Genomic DNA, 17,323 nt, shown 5'->3' with positions numbered 1-17,323 from the left:
GATATGAAACGGTGGAATCAACAAGGAATGGTCTCCGGCGGAGCAAACGCCAAGTCCAGTCTGGACATGGTGTGAAAATAATCCGAATGGCAGGAAAAATGGCGCACATCCAGATGTTTCCAACGCCACACCTCTGTTAGGCCGTGCACCTGAACCCAGTCTACAAATGAGGGAAAGGACCTACCTCCACCTCCCAGATGGTCCATTGCTGGGTCTAAGACCGCATTAAAATCCCCCACATAAAGCAGGGGGCCGGGGGGTCTATTCAGTAGTTGGAGGGACAATTTGGAGAGTACCTCCACTGAAAACAGGGGGGATCTAAATGTTCACCAGAGTAAAGGTTACAGTGGAAATCTGTAAAGTAAGATCAATAAACCGCCCTTCAGGGTCTGTTTTAACTTTTATCATCTCAGCTGGGAGAGATTTAGCCAGTAGGATAGATACCCCCCTGGAATAGTTAGTGTGAGTAGCATGGTATGAATTAGATAGCCACAGGTTTTTTAATGAATAAGCACAGATAAACACTTGAACCAATACATACATGACCAGACAGGCCGTGCCACCTGAAGCACATACAAGCACATGAACAAAAAGTGCATGGATCTGCCAGCAGGGTAACAGGAGCCAAAAATAGAAAAGGAAAAAAAAAATAAAAACAGAAGCATTAACATACTGCCGTAGGCAGTAACCTGAGAAAAAAATGTCTCTCGAGTAAAAAATTGCAGAGGTGAGCTGGAAAAGGGATAAAAAGAAAGCACCAACAAAGTCCCTTAAAACTCCTTGCCCCCCATCCCACTCGGCCATCCCAAACATAGCGAGCTTCGGATCCCAAACTGAAAGACCTTCCTAACTAGAAAACCGTGGAGGTCAAAAACTGTTCCGTGGCCTCGCCACAAATCGGTAAGAGGGTAACGTGAGATCTGGTGAGGCTCCCAACTGGTGGCAAAAAAAACTTTGATCATGTCCTGGTGTAAAATGCATGGCCTAGTCGTCCGTGCGGAAGAAAGTGCAAAATCTGATGGCCTTCACTCCAGACAGGTCAGGATGGCAAACAGTACAAGTGCAGGAGAAAATTTAGAGATGGAGGCCTGGAGAAATGGAGAAGTAGACACCCTATCTGGCACAGTAGGGTGCAGGTCTCGCCAAGTAAAAAGGCCAGATGGCGAAAACTACTGGCATTGTGAATTACCGAAAAGGCACCGAGTCATACAGGGGTGCACGGGGCCTGTATTAAGGCAACTGGTAAGTATCATCGTAGGTTAGTGGTAACTTCAATCACCTCTGCGTCTGTGGGCTGCTCCATATTGATCATTCAGCCACACCATGGCTTCCTTGGGGCTGGTGTAGAAATGGGCCTTGCCATCATGAATAATGCGCAATTTGGCAGGGAAGAGCATGGCATAGGACAGACGAGATTTCACTGCCGAGAAGGAGATCCGTTGGCGTTGAACTTCAGCAGAAAAGTCTGGATAAACAGAAATATTGTTACCATTAAATTTAAGCGGGCCTTTTTCTTGCGCAAGGCGTAGGATGGCCACTTTATCCTGGAAATTAAGGATGCGTGCAATAATGGAGCGTGGTGGGGTACCCGCTGGAGGGGGGTGAGGAGGAGTGCGATGCGCACGCTCTATAACATGTGAGAATGAGGGTGCATCTTTACCAAAAATATCCCGCAACCAAAAATAAAGAAACTTTTCAGGATGGGGGCCTTCCGCGCGTCCCGGGAATCCCACAAATCTATGACTGTTCCTGCGAGAACGATTTTCCAAATCGTCGATCTTGGCGCGAAGTGCCGTCATCTCACTAGTAGTATCACGCATAGTTACAGATATGGGGTTCACAGTAGAGGTCGACCGATATATCGGCCGATATTTGGTGTTTTTTACTTAATCGGCATCGGCCGATTGTGCTGATAAAAAAGGCAGATATAACGCAGCGCGACTTGCAAATGACTTCTGTCAATACAAGTTGCCTGTATTCTTCTGTGAAGCGACTTCTCCCCCTCTCTGGGCAGCCTGCCAAATCTAATAAAAAGAACCTGAAGAGATACAATGTTTACACTTATGAATGGACTGAACTCTGTGTGTAGAAGCTCTCAGTTTAACCATTTAAAGACTAAATCTTTACTGACATTTGTTGCTTACAAGTAAAAATCCTGTATTTTCTGCTAGAAAATCACTTAGAACCCCCAAACATTATATATATATTTTTTTTAGCAGAGACCCTAGGGAATAAAATAGCGGTTGTTGCAATACTTTATGTCACACGGTATTTGCGCAGCGGTCTTTCAAATGCAATTAAAAAAAAAATACACTAATAAATTACAAAAAAAAACTAAAGCAGTAAAATTAGCCCATTTTTTTTCATCCAAAAGTTTTGATTACCTGTTTTTGTGTATTTGTTTTTAAGATATAGTTTTTTTTATATTTTTTTAATCTAAATTCTACATACAAGTGAACTGATTGGAGGTTTGTTTTGTTTAATAAATGTTTAAATGTAAAAATTTTCTGTATCACTTTAGGTTGCTTTCACACTGCAGCGGGCATGCGTTGACGGTAAAACGCTGCTAGTTTTAGCGGCGCTTTACCTTCCTTTTAGCGGCGCTATTCGGCTGCTAGCGGGGAGCTTATAACCCAGCTGTTTGCATGTTAAATATAGCAGGAATTAAAGCACTCACCCCTGTTGCAGAGCCCTGGACAGCAGAGGAGAAAGCCTGCAGCGTGCCTGCATGCTCTGCATGTGTCTCAGCGCCATCTTGCATCCGGAACCACGCCAGTTGTTCTGCCGTGTGTGAGGGCCTAGGCTACCCGTATTTCACCATGTCTGTGAGTGTGAGTCTATGCGACTGCTCTCTTCACCATCAAGCCATGCCCCCCCATCCAAATAATTCTTACTTTCATTTCCTAAAGTTATCCGTCTACACGGAGACCTGTATAGATCAAATGACGGCACCAGTGAGGATGGAGGAGGACCGGAGTCACATGACTGAGAAGATACTAAACTTCACCCTGGAGATCATCTACCTGCTGACTGGAGAGGTGAGGAGGATTCTGGGAGGTCACATGACATCACTCTTATCTCTATTAATAAAACACAGACCTGACCGGAGAGGTGAGGAGGATTCTGGGATTCTAACATGATATTCCTATTGGTTCCTCAATACAGAGATTTCCTCTTGTGAAGTCAGGTGATCATATGACCATCACAGTGCCTCCATGTGACTCCCTAAAACCTGAGAGACACAACATGGAGAAGATTCTAGAAGTCACCAAGAAGATGATGGAGCTGCTGACAGGAGAGGTGAGGAGGATTCTGGGAATTCTGGGACATTATCCAGTAACAGACAAGGGATGTGTCTGGATGGTGACTGTATCATTGTGTGTGTCAGCTTCCTATAAGGTGTCAGGATGTCACTGTCTATTTCTCCATGGAGGAGTGGGAGTATTTAGAAGGACACAAGGATCTCTACAAGGACGTCATGATGGACAATCAGCCGCCCCTCACATCACCGGGTAAGAGGAGACTTTATTGTAAAGGAGAGAGCAGTACGGAGGGTCCACCTAGATCCCCCATCATCTGATAAACACATAGAAACAATGTATTCAGTCAGTGTGTGTGTTTCCTACAGATGGATCCAGTAATGGGAACCCACCAGAGAGATGTCCCCGTCCTCTGTATTCCCGGGATTCCACACAGGAAGATCACATCCCATCCTCACTCTCTGACCTTGTGTGGGGCTCAGACCCGCTGTTATTCATGACTAAATCATGGACTAAATAAGGAAGTGCAGGACTTCTTGTGTTGGGAAGATGGCAATTGTGATAGAGTGATAGTGATAGAGGGGGTGAGGACACTCGTCCTATAATCCCCTCATCACTGTCACTCCTATAAAAGACAGTTCTCATTGTTTCCTCACTCTCTGACTAAGGTCCATGAATAAAGACATGAACTGGTAGGAGATTTAGAGATGTAGGGCTGAAACAACTAATCGATTTTGAAACTAGTTGTCAACTATTTTCATAATCGATTAGTTGGTCAGTTGATTAATTGGCCTTCATACAGAATGCATTATTTTTTTTACATATTCGAAAATACAGCTCAGTATACCATCCATACATGTCAGTAAATGCCTAAGAACTTGAATGTGTGAGGAGCAATGCCTCATGGGACATGTAGTCCTGGGCAAGAGAAGGAAGCAAGTGATTCTAAAGGCAGAAGTTTTTTTATCTTGCTTTAGAGGAACTCTATACTATACTTTGTACTTTCCTATAGGGGAACTCTATACTATACTGTGTGGCTTCCTATAGGGGAACTCTATACTATACTGTGTGGCTTCCTATAGGGGAACTTTTTATACTATACTGTGTGGCTTCCTGTAAGGGAACTCTATACTATACTTCGTGGCTTCCTATAGGGGAACTCTATACTATACTGTGTGGCTTCCTATAGGGGAACTCTATACTATACTGTGTGGCTTCCTATAGGGGAACTTTTTATACTATACTGTGTGGCTTCCTGTAAGGGAACTCTATACTATACTTTGTGGCTTCCTATAGGGGAACTCTATACTATACTTTGCGGCCTCCTATAGGGGAACTCTGAAGGCAGGAGGAGCCAGATGTGGGGGAGGGGGGGTCCATAAGAGGAGAATCGGGGCTGCTCTGTGCAAAACCATTACACAGAGCAGGTAAGTATGACAAGTTTGTTTAACCGGTTCAATACAGGGCAATTTCACCCCCTTCCTTCCCAGGCCAATTTTTAGTTTTCAGCGCTGTCGCACTTTAAACGTCAATTGCGCGGTCGTGCGACGTTGTACCCAAAAAAAATTGATGTCCTTTTTTTCACCACAAATAGAGCTTTCTTTTGGTGGTATTTGATCGCCTCTGCGGTTTTTATTTTTTGCGCTATAAACAAAAGAAGAGCGACAATTTTGAAAAAAAAAAAAACACAATATTTTTTACTTTTTGCTATAATAAATATCCCAATTTTTAAGAAAAATTTTTTCCTCAGTTTCGGCCGATACGTATTCTTCTACATATTTTTGGTAAAAAAAATCACAATAAGTGTATATTGATTGGTTTGCGCAAAAGTTATAACGTCTACAAAATACGGGATAGATTTATGGCATTTTTAAAAAAAATATATTTATTTATTTTTTTAGCGGCGATCGCGATTTTTTTTTGTGACTGCGACATTATGGCGGACACATCGGACACTTTTGACACATTTTTGGGACCATTCACATTTATACAGCGATCAGTGCTATACAATTGCATTGATTACTGTGTAAATGTGACAGGCAGTGAAGGGGTTAACCACTAGGGGGCAGGGAGGGGTTAATATGTTTCCTAGGGAGTGATTACTAACTGTAGGGGGAGGGGACGTACAAGGGGAGGAGACCGATCAGTGTTCCTCCGTTCTGGGAACACAGATCACTCTCCTCTGAGCTGACAGGCTGTGGATCTCTGTGTTTACACACACAGATCCACATGCCGGCCCGGTTAACGGACAATCGCGGGTGCCCGGCGGACATCGCGGCCGCCGGGCACACGCTCCGGGTCCCGAGCAACGCGGCGGGCGCGTGCACCCCCTAGACGGCCGGGAATCCCAGGACGTCATATGATGCCCACCCAGAATGGGAGATCCCATCTGTGGACGTCATATGACTATGGGCAGGTAGGGAAGTGGTTAAAAAAAGAAATCCAACTTTTACAATGACTTTAAAGTCTCTGTGCAGGGAAGATCAGCATCTGACCCCAGAGAAGGTGGAGGCTGATAGACTGACGGCACCCCAGAACGCCCGCTCTCGCAAGCTCCCCCAGCTGCCCCACCTTGTTGCAAGGACACGGCACGACCCGATCTCTGTAAAGAGCCGCGGCTCTTTAACCATGTGATCGGCTGTGTCCAATCAAAGCCGGTCATATGTAAACATGGAAATGCTGGTAATTGTCTCTCATCGCCTCACACTGACAGAATGTGTGGAGAGGAGAGCCGATCAGCGGCCTCTCCTCACAGGGGACATCGAGATATATAATCAGAGCACTGATTACAATAAAGTGCCACCAATCAGTGCCCATTAGTGATGCCAGTCAGTGCTGCCCATCAATGCCTATCTGTGCCATCTGATCGGTGCCCATAAGTGTTGCCTCATCAGTGAAGGAGAAATTACTTATTTACAAAATTCACTGACAGAACCGAAGAAAACCTTTTTTTTTTTCCAAATTTTTTTTTTGTTCTAGTAAAAAACCCAGCAGTGATTAAATACCACCAAAAGAAAAGAAGGGCAGGAAGGGGGTGAAAGTGCCCTGTAGGCAAGGGGTTAACTACTTACAGAACGGAAGATTTTCCCCCTTAATGACCAGGCCATTTTTTGCCATACGGCACTGCGTCGCTTTAACTGACAATTGCGCGGTCGTGCGACGTTGTACCCAAACAAAATTGATGTCCTTTTTTTCCCCACAAATAGAGCTTTCTTTTGGTGGTATTTGATCGCCTCTGTGGTTTTTATTTTATGCGCTATAAACAAAAAAAAGCGACAATTTTGAAACAAAACCACAATATTTTTTACTTTTTGCTATAATAAATATCCCAAGATTTGAAAAAAAATAAATGAATTTCTTCCTCAGTTTAGGCCCATGTGTATTCTAAAACTTATTTTTGTTAAAAAAAACCCCACAATAAGCGTATATTGATTGGTTTGCGCAAAAGTTATAGCGTCTACAAAATAGGGGAAAGATTTTTTTTTTACTAGTAATGGCGGCGATCTGCGATTTTTAGCGGGACTGTGACATTGCGGCGCACAGATCAGACACTTTTGACACTGTTGACATTTATACAGCAATCAGTGCTATCATAGGCGTGCGCACGGGGTGTGCTGGGTGCTACCAGTGGCACCTATCAATGCCCATCAGTGCTACCTGTCAGTGCCCATCAGTGCTACCAGTGGCACCTATCAATGCCCATCAGTGCAGGAATGGGGAGATGAATTCAGCAGACAGGCACATTTTCTATGGAGGGCGGCCTGGTTGGGCACAACTGAAATATAAAATCTAATATATAAAATATCTAAAAGGTAAAATAAAAAAGTGTCAGTGAAAGGCCGCTAAGCACTGTTATGTGTTCCCACATCACAAAAAGGTGCAGCGCTAACTTACTGATCAATAACTTAACAATAATGGTGGAACCCTCTAATGTATGGAAATCTCAATAATCTTCAATATTAGCACAATGCGGTCTCTGTGATCTGTAACGTCACATATAATACACATCACACTGAGAATAAGACATACAAAATGAAACTTAGCAGGGATGGTGGAAACCCCTCCTATAGATATTTCCCATACAGATTACCTTCAAGTGTAATAATTCCAGTGATATGTGATGTCACATGTAATACACATCAAAATGAGAAGAAGACATAAACATTTTTTTTAAACTTATCAGGGATGGTGGAAACCCCTCTACAGATAATTGCAATACAAATTTACTTCAAATGCACAACTTTTTAGTTGGGAGGTTCCCACAATTATAGCACTTTGGAATTTTTATTTTTTAGATTGTTACATTAAATTTTATATGTTTTAGTTACTATTATAATGTCATTTTTTTGCACTTGAAGTTCATTTCCAACCACCCTTGCTAAATCCATGTCTTTATGGACCTTGCTTTGTGCTCTGGTGCTCAGTCATGTTGGAACAGGAAGGGGCCGTCCCCAAACTCCTCCCACAAAGTTGGGAGCGTGAAATTGTCCAAAATGTCTTGGTATTCCGACGCCTTAAGAGTTCCCCTCACTGGAACTAAGGGGCCAAGCCCAACCCCTGAAAAACAATCCCACACCATGACCCCCCCCCCACACCATAATCCCCCCCCCACATCATAATCCCCCCTCCACCAAATGATTTGGACCAGTGGACAAAGCAAGGTCCATAAAGACATGGATGAGGGAGTTTGGGGTGGAGGAATTTGACTGGCCTGTACAGAGTCCTGACCTCAACCAGATAGAACACCTTTGGGGTGAAATAGAGCGGAGACTGCAAGCCAGGCCTTCTCGTCCAACATCAGCGCCTGACCTCACATATGCTCTTCTATAAGAATGGTCAAACATTCCCATAGACACCCTCCTAAACCTTGTGGACAGCCTTCCCAGAAGAATTGAAGCTGTTATATCTGCAAAGGGTGGGCCAATTCAATATTGAACCCTACGGACTAAGACTGGGATGCCATTAAAGGTCATGTGTGTGTAAAGGCAGGCGTCCCAATACTTTTGACAATACAGTGTGTGTGTATGTATGTGTAATATATATATATATATATATATATATATATATACAGTGGGGATGGAAAGTATTCAGACCCCCTTAAATTTTTCATTCTTTGTTATATTACAGCCATTTGCTAAAATCATTTAAGTTCATTTTTTCCTCATTAATGTACACACAGCCCCCCATATTGTACACACAGCACCTCATATTGTACACACAGCCCCCCATATTGTATACACAGCCCCCCATATTGTACACACAGCACCCCATATTGTACACACAGCACCCCATATTGTACACACAGCACCCCATATTGTACACAGCACCCCATATTGTATACACAGCCCCCCATATTGTACACACAGCACCCCATATTGTACACACAGCACCTCATATTGTACACACAGCACCCCATATTGTACACACATCACCCCATATTGTACACACAGCACCCCATATTGTACACACAGCACCTCATATTGTACACACAGCACCTCATATTGTACACACAGCGCCCCATATTGTACACACATCACCCCATATTGACAGAAAAACACAGAGTTGTTGACATTTTTGCAGATTTATAAAAAAGAAAAACTGAAATATCACATGGTCCTAAGTATTCAGACCCTTTGCTCAGTATTTAGTAGAAGCCCCTTTTGATGGGTCTTTTTGGGAAAGATACAACAAGTTTTTCACACCTGGATTTGGGGATCCTCTGCCATTCCTCCTTGCAGATCCTCTCCAGTTCTGTCAGGTTGGATGGTAAACGTTGGTGGACGGCCATTTTTAAGTCTCTCCAGAGATGTTCAATTGGGTTTAAGTCAGGGCTCTGGCTGGGCCATTCAAGAACAGTCACGGAGTTGTTGTGAAGCCACTACTTCGTTATTTTAGCTGTGTGCTTAGGGTCATTGTCTTGTTGGAAGGTAAACCTTTGGCCCAGTCTGAGGTCCTGAGCACTCTGGAGAAGGTTTTCGTCCAGGATATCCCTGTACTTGGCCGCATTCATCTTTCCCTCGATTTGCAACCAGTCGTCCTGTCCCTGCAGCTGAAAAACACCCCCACAGCATGATGCTGCCACCACCATGCTTCACTGTTGGGACTGTATTGGACAGGTGATGAGCAGTGCCTGCTTTTCTCCACACATACTGCTTAGAATCAAGGCCAAAAAGTTCTATCTTGGTCTCATCAGACCAGAGAATCTGATTTCTTACCATCTCACCACTTTCAGGTGTTTTTTAGCAAACTCCATGCGGGCTTTCATGTGTCTTGCACTGAGGAGAGGCTTCCGTAGGGCCACTTCGCCATAAAGCCCCGAATGGTGGAGGGCTGCAGTGATGGTTGACTTTCTCCCATCTCCCGACTGCATCTCTGGAGGTCAGCCACAGTGATCTTTGGGTTCTTCTTTACCTCTCTCACCAAGGTTCTTCTCCCCCGATAGCTCAGTTTGGCCGGACGGCCAGCTCTAGGAAGGGTTCTGGTCGTCCCAAATGTCTTCCATTTAAGGATTATGGAGGCCACTGTGCTCTTAGGAACCTTAAGTGCAGCAGAAATTTTTTTGTAACCTTGGCCAGATCTGTGCCTTGCCACAATTCTGTCTCTGAGCTCTTCAGGCAGTTCCTTTGGCCTCATGATTCTCATTTGCTCTGACATGCACTGTGAGCTGTAAGGTCTTATATAGACAGGTGTGTGGCTTTCCTAATCAAGTCCAATCAGTATAATCAAACACAGCTGGACTCAAATGAAGGTGTAGAACCATCTCAAGGATGATCAGAAGAAATGGTCAGCACCTGAGTTAAATATATGAGTGTCACAGCAAAGGGTCTGAATACTTAGGAGCATGTGATATTTCAGTTTTTCTTTTTTAATAAATCTGCAAAAATGTCAACAATTCTGTGTTTTTCTGTCATTATGGGGTGCTGTGTGTACAATATGAGGTGCTGTGTGTACAATATGGGGGGCTGTGTGTATAATATGAGGTGCTGTGTGTACAATATGGGGAGCTGTGTGTATAATATGGGGTGCTGTGTGTACAATATGGGGTGCTGTGTGTACAATATGGGGTGCTGTGTGTACAATATGGGGTGCTGTGTGTACAATATGAGGTGCTGTGTGTACAATATGGGGTGCTGTGTGTACAATATGAGGTGCTGTGTGTACAATATGTGGTGCTGTGTGTACAATATGGGGTGCTGTGTGTACAATATGGGGGCTGTGTGTACAATATGGGGTGCTGTGTGTACAATATGGGGGGCTGTGTGTACAATATGGGGGGCTGTGTGTACAATATGGGGTGCTGTGTGTACAATATGGGGGGCTGTGTGTACAATATGGGGTGCTGTGTGTACAATATGGGGTGCTGTGTGTACAATATGGGGGGCTGTGTACAATATGGGGTGCTGTGTGTACAATATGGGGTGCTGTGTGTACAATATGGGGTGCTGTGTGTACATTATGAGGTGCTGTGTGTACAATATGGGGTGCTGTGTGTATAATATGGGGGGCTGTGTGTACAATATGGGGTGCTGTGTGTATAATATGGGGTGCTGTGTGTACAATATGGGGTGCTGTGTGTATAATATGGGGTGCTGTGTACAATATGGGGGGCTGTGTACAATATGGGGTGCTGTGTGTACAATATGGGGTGCTGTGTGTGCAATATGAGGTGCTGTGTGTATAATATGGGGTGCTGTGTGTACAATATGGGGTGCTGTGTGTACAATATGGGGTGCTGTGTGTACAATATGGGGGGCTGTGTGTACAATATGGGGTGCTGTGTGTACAATATGGGGTGCTGTGTGTACAATATGGGGTGCTGTGTGTACAATATGGGGTGCTGTGTGTACAATATGGGGAGCTGTGTGTACAATATGGGGGGCTGTGTGTACAATATGGGGGGCTGTGTGTACAATATGGGGTGCTGTGTGTACAATATGGGGTGCTGTGTGTACAATATGGGGTGATGTGTGTACAATATGAGGAGCTGTGTGTACAATATGGGGGGCTGTGTGTACAATATGGGGGGCTGTGTGTACAATATGGGGTGCTGTGTGTACAATATGGGGGGCTGTGTGTACAATATGGGGTGCTGTGTGTACAATATGGGGGGCTGTGTGTACAATATGGGGTGCTGTGTGTACAATATGGGGAGCTGTGTGTACAATATGGGGGGCTGTGTGTACAATATGGGGGGCTGTGTGTACAATATGAGGTGCTGTGTGTACAATATGGGGTGCTGTGTGTACATTAATGAGGAAAAAATGAACTTAAATGATTTTAGCAAATGGCTGCAATATAACAAAGAGTGAAAAATGTAAGGGGGTCTGAATACTTTCCGTCCCCACTGTGTGTGTGTGTGTGTGTGTATGTATGTATATATATATATATATATGTATATATATATATATATATGTATATATATATATATATATATATATATATATATATATATATATATATATATATATAGTGAAAAAAAAACTCCTACTAACCACTTCAGCCCCGGACCATTTGGCTGGCCAAAGACCAGAGCACTTTTTGCGATTTGGCACTGCGTCGCTTTAGCTGACAATTGCTCGGTTGTGCGACGTGGCTCCCAAACAAAATTGGCGTCCTTTTTTCCCCACAAATAGAGCTTTTTTTTGTGGTATTTGATCACCTCTGCATTTTTTTTGCGCTACAAACAAAAAAAGAGCGACAATTTTGAAAAAAAAGCAATATTTTTTACTTTTTGCTATAATTAACCACTTGCTTACTGGGCACTTAAACCCCCCTCCTGCCCAGACCAATTTTCAGCTTTCAGCGCTGTCGCACTTTGAATGACAATTGCGCGGTCATACAACACTGTACCCAAATTAAATTTTTATCATTTTTTTTCCCACAAATAGAGCTTTCTTTTGCTGGTACTGTATTTAATCACAGCTGGGATTTTTTTTTTTTTTGCTAAACAAACAAAAAAAGATGGAAAATTTTGAAAAAAAACCCCCATGTTTCATAGTTTGTTATAAAATTTTGCAAACAGGTAATTTTTCTCCTTCATTGATATGCGCTGATGAGGCGGCACTGGTGGGCACTGATAGGCTGCACTGATGGGCACTGATAGCCACAGATAAGGCGGCACTGATAGCCACAGATAAGGCGGCACTGATAGCCACAGATAAGGCGGCACTGATGGGCACAGATAAGGCGGCACTGATGGGCACAGATAAGGCGGCACTGATGGGCACAGATAAGGCGGCACTGATGGGCACAGATAAGGCGGCACTGATGGGCACAGATAAGGCGGCACTGATGGGCACAGATAAGGCGGCACTGATAGCCACAGATAAAGCGGCACTGATAGCCACAGATAAGGCGGCACTGATGGGCACAGATAAGGCGGCACTGATGGGCACAGATAAGGCGGCACTGATGGGACAGATAAGGCGGCACTGATAGCCACAGATAAGGCGGCACTGATGGGGACAGATAAGGTGGCACTGATGGGTGGCACAGATAGGTGGCATGGATAGGTACCACTGATGGGGGGGCAATGATGGGCAGCACTGATGGGCACTGATAGGTGGCACTGATGTTATGGCACTGATTGTGGGCGCTGATGGGTGGCACTGTGGACACTGATGGGTGGCAATGTGGGCACTGATGGGTGACGCTAGTGGGCACTGCTGCCTATTGCTATGTGTGACTGGCAGGGGGCACAGATGATCGCCGTGATCGGGACTGATGAACAACTCATGGCCGCCGGTGATCGGCTTTTTTTTTTCCTCCTCATGCTGTCAGCACGAGGAGAAAAAATAGCCGATTACCGGCTTTGTTTACATCACATGATCAGCTGTCATTGGCTGACAGCTGATCATGTGGTAAGGGGTCGGGACCGACCCCTTACTCTGATCTGCGATCAGGCGAGTCTCATAGACTCGCTGATCACCGGGCGCGCAGGCCGCTCCTGCACGGGACGACGTGAATAAAAATGCACTGATTACTGTGTAAATGTCACTGGCAGTGAAGGGGTTTACCAGTAGGGGGCGCTGCTCATGTCTAGTAATAATCTTTTTATTTCTATTTTAGTAGATGGACGGGAGATGAGGAAAACCTCAGAGGATTGTCTCACTTTGTCTCCAGACTGTAAAGTAGAAGATGAGGACATCACACAGTATAGTCCAGGAGAAAACCCGACTACCTCAAATGTCCATCCGGCACCACACAGTGTAGATGGACCATCGTATTCCTCTTATCCTGAGGAACCTCAGACTGTGAGGGACGGTGCCGTCCTTCCAACAGAGAAGAGCTTTTCCTGTACTGAGTGCGGGAAGTGTTTCCCTTCTAAATCCAATCTTAATAGGCATATAAGATCTCACACGGGGGAGAAGCCGTATTCCTGTCCTGAGTGCGGGAAATGTTTTTCAGTGAAGTCTGATCTTTCCACACATCAGAGATCTCACACAGGAGAAAAGCCGTATTCCTGTCCTGAGTGCGGGAAATGTTTTTCACTGAAGTCCTATCTTGACACACATCAGAGATCTCACACGGGGGAGAAGCCGTTTTCCTGTCCTGAGTGCGGGAAATGTTTTTCACAGAAGTCTCATCTTTACAGACATCAGAGATCTCACACAGGGGAGAAGCCGTATTCCTGTCCTGAGTGCGGGAAATGTTTTTCAGTGAAGTCTCATCTTTACAGACATCAGAGATCTCACACAGGAGAGAAGCCATATTCCTGTCCTGAGTGCGGGAAATGTTTTTCAGTGAAGTCTCATCTTTACAGACATCAGAGATCTCACACAGGAGAGAAGCCATATTCCTGTCCTGAGTGCGGGAAATGTTTTTCAGAGAAGTGCAGTCTTGACAAGCATCAGAGATCTCACACAGGGGAGAAGCCGTATTCCTGTCCTGAGTGTGGGAAATGTTTTTCACAGAAGTACAATCTTTACACACATCAGCGATCTCACACGGAGGAGAAACCGTATTCCTGTCCTGAGTGTGGGAAATGTTTTTCACAGAAGTACAATCTTTACACACATCAGCGATCTCACACGGAGGAGAAACCGTATTCCTGTCCTGAGTGCGGGAAATGTTTTTCACAGAAGTCCTATCTTAACACACATCAGAGATCTCACACAGGAGAGAAGCCATTTTCCTGTCTTGAGTGCGGGAAATGTTTTTCAGTAAAGTCCAGTCTTGACACACATCAGAGATCTCACACTGGGGAGAAGCCGTATTCCTGTCCTGAGTGTGGGAAATGTTTTTCAGATAAGTCCCATCTTTCCACACATCAGAGATCTCACACAGGGGAGAAGCCGTATTCCTGTTCTGAGTGCGGGAAATGTTTTTCAGAAAAGTCCAGTCTTTACAGACATCAGAGATCTCACACAGGGGAGAAGCCGTATTCCTGTCCTGAGTGCGGGAAATGTTTTTCAGATAAGTTGTATCTTTACACACATCAGAGATATCACACAGGGGAGAAACTGTATTCCTGTCCTGAGTGTGGGAAATGTTTTACACAGAAGTCCCATCTTTCCAAACATCAGAGATCTCACACGGGGAGAAGCCGTATTCCTGTCCTGAGTGAGGGAATTGTTCCTCACTGAAGTCCTGTCTTCCTGTACATCAGGGATCCCACACAACCCTCGAGGTGTATTAGTGCCTTGAGTGCGGGAAATGTCTTCTATATGAATGTTGCTGGACATCACAGCTCTCATGTGGGGAAGAAGCACACCCTGATATACACCTCAGATATACTCCATGGCTGATCTTCATCATGTAAGAAACAGTTCATAAGGAGATCAGAGATCACCAAAGACATGGATGAAGTGTTGTACCGTGTTGGCCATTGATAGCAGGAGAAAAATAAAAATGGAGTCATTACCTCTCATTGGCTGAGTACATTTTGTGGTGTAAGATTAACACTTAGAGGTCTGTTTAAAAAAAAATAGTTGAACGGTTATGACCGACATTCACCCGGCTGTGATGAATATTGGGCTTATTTTACTTCATACTCTGATTTCCTTGACTCCATCTAATGACCATAATGCAGTATTGCACTAATTGAGGTATTTCAGGAAAAATAACGAATTATGGCCACTAGTTGGAGCTGATGATCATAGGAAATCACTGTGTTAAATCACAGCCAGAAATTGTAACAGCTGGATGAATAATTGTCACATTAATCTAATAATTAAAAAAACAAACAGACCTCTTAGTCTCCTACACTTATCAGTACAGTACACACTGAAGGATATAACTTAAATAAGCCAACACTATTAGACTAACCATTGAATTAAAATGAGAAATACTATGTTTGGACTTTAGATGGCGCTAAGTATAATAGCAATTATCTCCAGCTAGTGGTAAATGTAGTATTTTCTATTTTAAATCAATGGAAATTATTCGACCAGCAAATAGCCAATTAAACTCCATTTCCCCCTCATTCACACAGAAGGAATGTACATGTATTCTCATTGGATGATTTATTATGTAAATTATTCATGAATAGACCCCTAAATGTCAGGAGACGTTTATATAATGATGGGAAGTATGTAGCAGATAAATGAATAGACCTCCTATCAATGTTATTACCAGGCTGCAGCTAGGGGGAGCTCTAATGTTTAGAGTGTGACCACAGCAGAGTGATCCCATCTAGCTCACATTAACCCTTTCACCGCCAGAGCTGGTTTTGTATTATTTTTGCACACATATTAAAATGTAGATTTTGGGCCTGAAGATGAGATAAAACCCCCAAACATATTTTCTGACAGCAGAGGCCCTGGAGAATAGAATGGTGGTAATTGTTAAGGTGTTCCTCGTACACAAATGTCACCTTCATTTTCTATGGTGTGATCTTTTCTACAATACTTTGTTATAATAATGTAACACGTTGTGTATTGTATTGTACACAAATTAATAATGACTCCGCCTCCACATTCCAGACAAGTGATCATCCTGACCAATTGGATTTCTTACTTTACTATTTCCTAATTCTATGACTGCAATCTTGTTATAAGTAACATTATAATAAAAATATCTATTCAATGAAAAAAGAATATTCTGTGTGTCGGTGCAATGATGAAAATCTTTGGTACCCGGGGGCGTGGTCAGCTGAAGAAGTGAATGGCTGCACTGTAAGGGAGCTCCTCTATCACAGACTCTCCTGAGTGTACTTCAAAGCAACTTGTAAGCCCTGAGAGTTATATACCTCAGCAGTAACACGAGGATCATGTCAGCTAAGTGGAAAACAAGAGAGGGACCCCGCAAATTAAGTGCTTTCTGTAGCCCGGCCGGGATACAGAGAGACCAAGATGGCGCCAGCTCCTCCCCGCCCTGCAACACAGAGAAACATACTGCAGGCTCAGAAGAAGAGGGAGACAAGGACTTTACCCCACAGTGCCACAGCAACACTGATTCCCAGGATGATATTCTGAGCCCAGTGAAACAAAGAAGAAGAATCTCTTCTAATGAAGGTAAAACCACCAAAGCTCCCTCAGACCACAATTACACTCTAGAAAGCAACCCTTATGATGATAAACTAAATGCCATACCAACAGCAGGGCAACCCATACTAGACACAACTATCAAAGATATGATAATGTCTCTAAGGGGTGCTCTACAGCATGATATGATAAACTTTATGCATAAATCTAAGGTAGAGATTGAGGCACTGGGTGAAAGAGTGGACTATATGGAAAATAAGATGTGCGACTTTACCTCAGCACACAACGATCTACTGGACTCCCACTTTGAACTGGAAGAAGAAGTGAGACAGCTAAGAATAAAAGTCGGAGACATTGAAGACAGAAGTAGGAGAAATAATATAAAATTCAGAGGAATACCAGAAAATGTGAAACCAGCGGATCTGAAATGCTTCATTAAAAAAATGATTGCAGAGCTAATTCCATCAATTCCACAACAAGAGCTGGAAATTGATAGAGCCCACAGATTGCCTAAACCGCATCATATTGCTGAGAAACTACCGAGAGATGTCATAGTCAGAATTCATTTTTTTGGAGTAAAAGATCAACTCATGCAATATGCACGCCGCCACTCACCTCTCCCTGACCCCTACGCAGGTA

General features: G+C 43.9%; 1 protein-coding gene across 1 annotated transcript in view; it reads left to right on the top strand.

Moving 5' to 3' along the window:
• The window catches only part of LOC141122076 (uncharacterized), a 48,160-nt gene extending 31,863 nt beyond the window's left edge, over positions 1-16,297 (top strand). Inside the window, 2 exon segments of the mRNA XM_073611869.1 lie at positions 13,334-14,792; positions 14,795-16,297. Of these exon segments, the coding sequence (XP_073467970.1) occupies positions 13,334-14,792; positions 14,795-14,898 (1,563 nt within the window). The 3' untranslated portion in view covers positions 14,899-16,297.
• The last annotated feature ends 1,026 nt before the right edge of the window (positions 16,298-17,323 follow it).

The sequence above is a fragment of the Aquarana catesbeiana genome, unplaced genomic scaffold, assembly GCF_042186555.1.
Source record: "Aquarana catesbeiana isolate 2022-GZ unplaced genomic scaffold, ASM4218655v1 unanchor238, whole genome shotgun sequence".
NCBI classification, from domain to species: Eukaryota; Metazoa; Chordata; class Amphibia; order Anura; family Ranidae; genus Aquarana; species Aquarana catesbeiana.
This window is presented reverse-complemented; position numbering and strand designations above follow the sequence as displayed.